Source organism: Heteronotia binoei, chromosome 5 (genome assembly GCF_032191835.1).
Source record: "Heteronotia binoei isolate CCM8104 ecotype False Entrance Well chromosome 5, APGP_CSIRO_Hbin_v1, whole genome shotgun sequence".
In the NCBI taxonomy this organism is placed as follows: Eukaryota; Metazoa; Chordata; class Lepidosauria; order Squamata; family Gekkonidae; genus Heteronotia; species Heteronotia binoei.
The window spans coordinates 8,684,911-8,688,262 of record NC_083227.1 but is presented as its reverse complement, the minus strand read 5'-3'; the positions used below and the strand labels follow the sequence as shown (position 1 = coordinate 8,688,262).

General features: G+C 47.5%; 1 protein-coding gene across 1 annotated transcript; it reads left to right on the top strand.

Moving 5' to 3' along the window:
* The first annotated feature begins 1,668 nt into the window (after window positions 1-1,668).
* Window positions 1,669-3,138, top strand: LOC132571640 (gastrula zinc finger protein XlCGF57.1-like). The gene has a single exon (XM_060238437.1). It carries the CDS (start codon window positions 1,669-1,671, stop codon window positions 3,136-3,138), a length of 1,470 nt encoding a protein of 489 aa, XP_060094420.1.
* The last annotated feature ends 214 nt before the right edge of the window (window positions 3,139-3,352 follow it).

The window sequence follows — 3,352 nt, the reverse complement described above, 5'->3', positions numbered from 1 at the left end:
CGTGCCTCCTCCCCGCAGCACTGCACCCCCCTCATGACTCCTCCCTCCCCCCTCAGGTCAGTTTAAGGCTGGGTAAGGTGCCCCTTCCCCCGCCGGCGGGGAAAACGGCGCTGAACTCTCAGCGCAAGAGCAGGTCGAACAAACGTATGAAAAGGCCACCACTGCTGCTCCCTCCCCCCTGTTTCCTTCCCATCCAGGAAGTGCAGGGGAGGGAGCAGCAGCGGTGGCCTTTTCAGATGTACGTTCAACCCGCTGCTGGCCTGTCAGCATGCTGAGTGAAATATCAGCGCTGTTTTCCCCGCCGAATGGGGGGGAGGGGGCGCCTTAACCAGCCTGAAACTGACATGGGGTGGGGGAGGGAGGGAGGGAGGAGGAGGCAGGGGGGGGAACTAGGCCTGACTTCCCTTGGCCAGCTGAGGTCAGGGGATCCAGGCCTGCTTGTGCTGCTAGAGTCAGTAATTTAAAAGGTGAGTTGCTCCCGTCCCATTTCTTTCCATTTTTCTTTTTCTCTTTCTTTCTTCCTTTTGTCCCTCCTTTCTTTCAATCCTTCCCTCCCTTTTCCTTCCTTTCTCTTTCTTTTTTACTGTTTCCAACTCTCTCCCCTTCCCTCCCTCCCTTTCATTCTTTCTTTTTCTTTCCTTCTGTCTCTCTGTCAGTCAGTCTTTCTTTTCCTCTATTTGCTTTATTTCCCCTCCCCTTCCTCTCTCTCTCTCTCTGTCAGATAGTCTTTTCCCCTGTCTTCCTCACTCTCTCCCTCGCTCGCCATTGCTAATCTGAGTAGAGTTGGGTGACGGGGAAGAAGCTTGAAATACCCTGCCATTTCATGTTTTCCCATGCTGCCATTTCATATTTTTCTTTCTCTCTTTCTCACTTTCTTTCTTTTTCTCTCTCTCTCTCCTCCCTCTCTCCTTCCCACCCCCTGCCATTTCATGTTTTCCCAGGCTGAGAGCATTTTATAGTTTTATTTTTCTGCTGTGTGATCCTTGTGCTTTTTCTTGATGTTTTATTTTAAAAACTGCATTGCAAAATCCCACTGTTCTCCTACTTTTCCTAAACAAAACATTGCAATAGTTTTAGTCTTGTTTGTACATCATTTCCCATCTCCCACTTCCACCCTCAAAGTTTCCACCCCCCAAATTTTAGTGGGCCACGAAGGAGAAGTGTAAAAATAACTGGGCCACAGCGGGAAAAAGTTTGGGAAACGCTGTTCTAAAGGCTCCCAAGAGCATGTCTCCTTCCCAAATGAGTTGGTTCGGAGTGAGTGACCTTCACTCTTATGTCAAGAGAACAGGCCAGAAGTAACCATAGGAGATTCCTGATTCCCTCCTGAGCCACATTTGGTCTGGTACAATCATAGAGGCCGGTGGGTAAGGAGGGAGGGAGGCCATAATCTGGAGGCTCAGACGCTCCTTCTGGGCAAGAGTTCAGCTGAAGTTCTTCACGGGTGGGGGAGGTATCCTTAAATACCAGATATTCTTGGGGGGAGGTGGAGGGGTGGCTGAGATCAGTCCAGCTGGATGAAGCCAAAGGGCCATCAGTCCTTTCCTCCTGCAGTCCCATAGATGCCTTTGGATCTTACCAGCCTTCCCAAGTGCTAACAGTTTCTCTCTCTTTATTCCAGCAGACGATGATCAGAGGAATGAGGAGGGTGAGAAACTTCATCAGGAAATGCCGGATAAAGTTAGGAATCCAATCAAAGTGAAGAGAAAGAAAGTTGTCTGTATGGCTGAGAAGCGTGACGGAAGACAGTGGAATATATATTTTCCAAAGCACAGAAAAATGAAAGCAAGTAGATCCATTCAGTGCAGAAAGTATTTCAGAAATAGATCACAGCTTCTTGCACATCAAAGAATAAAGAAACAGGGGACACCTGAATACTCAGAGACAAGACATAAATTCAGTCTCAGTAGTAATATTAAGCAGCATCAGAAAACTCACACAGGGGAGAAACCTTTTGAATGCTTGGAGTGTGGAAAGAGATTTAGTACGAGTGGCAGTCTTCAAAAGCATCAGAGAACCCACACAGGAGAGAAGCCTTTTGAATGCTCAGTGTGTGGAAAGAGATTCATGTGGGGTGGCAGTCTTCAATATCATCAGAAGATCCACACAGGGGAGAAGCCTTTTGAATGCTCAGAGTGTGGAAAGAGATTCAATCGGAATGGCCATCTTGAAACGCATCAGAGAACCCACACAGGGGAGAAGCCTTTTGAATGCTGGGAGTGTGGAAAGAGATTTATTGCGAGTTATGCTCTTCAAAGGCATCAGAGAATCCACACAGGGGAGAAGCCTTTTGAATGCTCAGAATGTGGAAAGAGATTCAGTCATAGTGGCAGTCTTAAACATCATCAGAAGATCCACACAGGGGAGAAGCCTTTTGAATGCTCAGAGTGTGAAAAGAAATTCATGTGCAGTGGCGATCTTCAAAAGCATCAGAGAACCCACACAGGAGAGAAGCCTCTTGAATGCTCAGTGTGTGGAAAGGGATTCAGTCATAGTGGCCACCTTCAATATCATCAGAGGACACACACAGGGGAGAAACCTTATGAATGCTCAGAGTGTGGAAAGAGATTCAGTCAGAGTGGCAATCTTCAATGTCATCAGAGAACCCACACAGGAGAGAAGCCTTTTGAATGCTTGGAGTGTGGAAAGAGATATAGTATAAGTGGCAGTCTTAAATATCATCAGAGAACCCACAGAGGGGAGAAGCCTTTTGAATGCTCAGAGTGTGGAAAGGGATTCTTGTGCAGTGGCAATCTTCAAAAGCATCAGAGAACCCACACAGGGGAGAAGCCTTTTGAATGCTTGGAGTGTGGAAAGAGACTTCGTACAAGCGGCAGTCTTCAATATCATCAGAGAACCCACACAGGGGAGAAGCCTTTTGAATGCTCAGAGTGTGGAAAGAGATTCAGTCAGAGTGGCAATCTTCAAAATCATCAGAGAACCCACGCAGGAGAGAAGCCTTTTGAATGCTCAGTGTGTGGGAAAAGATTCAGTTGGAGTGGCAATCTTCAATATCATCAGACAATCCACACAGGGGAGAAGCCTTTTGAATGCTTGGAGTGTGGAAAGAGATTTAGTACGAGTGGCAGTCTTCAAAGGCATCAGAGAACCCACACAGGGGAGAAACTTTTTGAATGATCAAAATGTGGAAAGGGACAGAAGGGATAACCTTTCGAATCCTAAGTGTTTGTCCACGGCTCGCCACATTTGGGATTTGGAAATGGCCCTACGGGTGGGACACCATCCCCATGAATGAGACCACTCTCCCCACCATACACACACATACACTGAACTTCCTGAAGAGCTGTTGGCCGATCAGCCTCCTTTACGGCAGTGGCAGCTGTTCTCCCAT

Coding starts and splice junctions, on each gene's coding strand:
- LOC132571640 (XM_060238437.1), top strand. CDS start 1,669: ATGCCGGATAAAGTTAGGAATCCAATCAAAGTGAAGAGAAAGAAAGTT.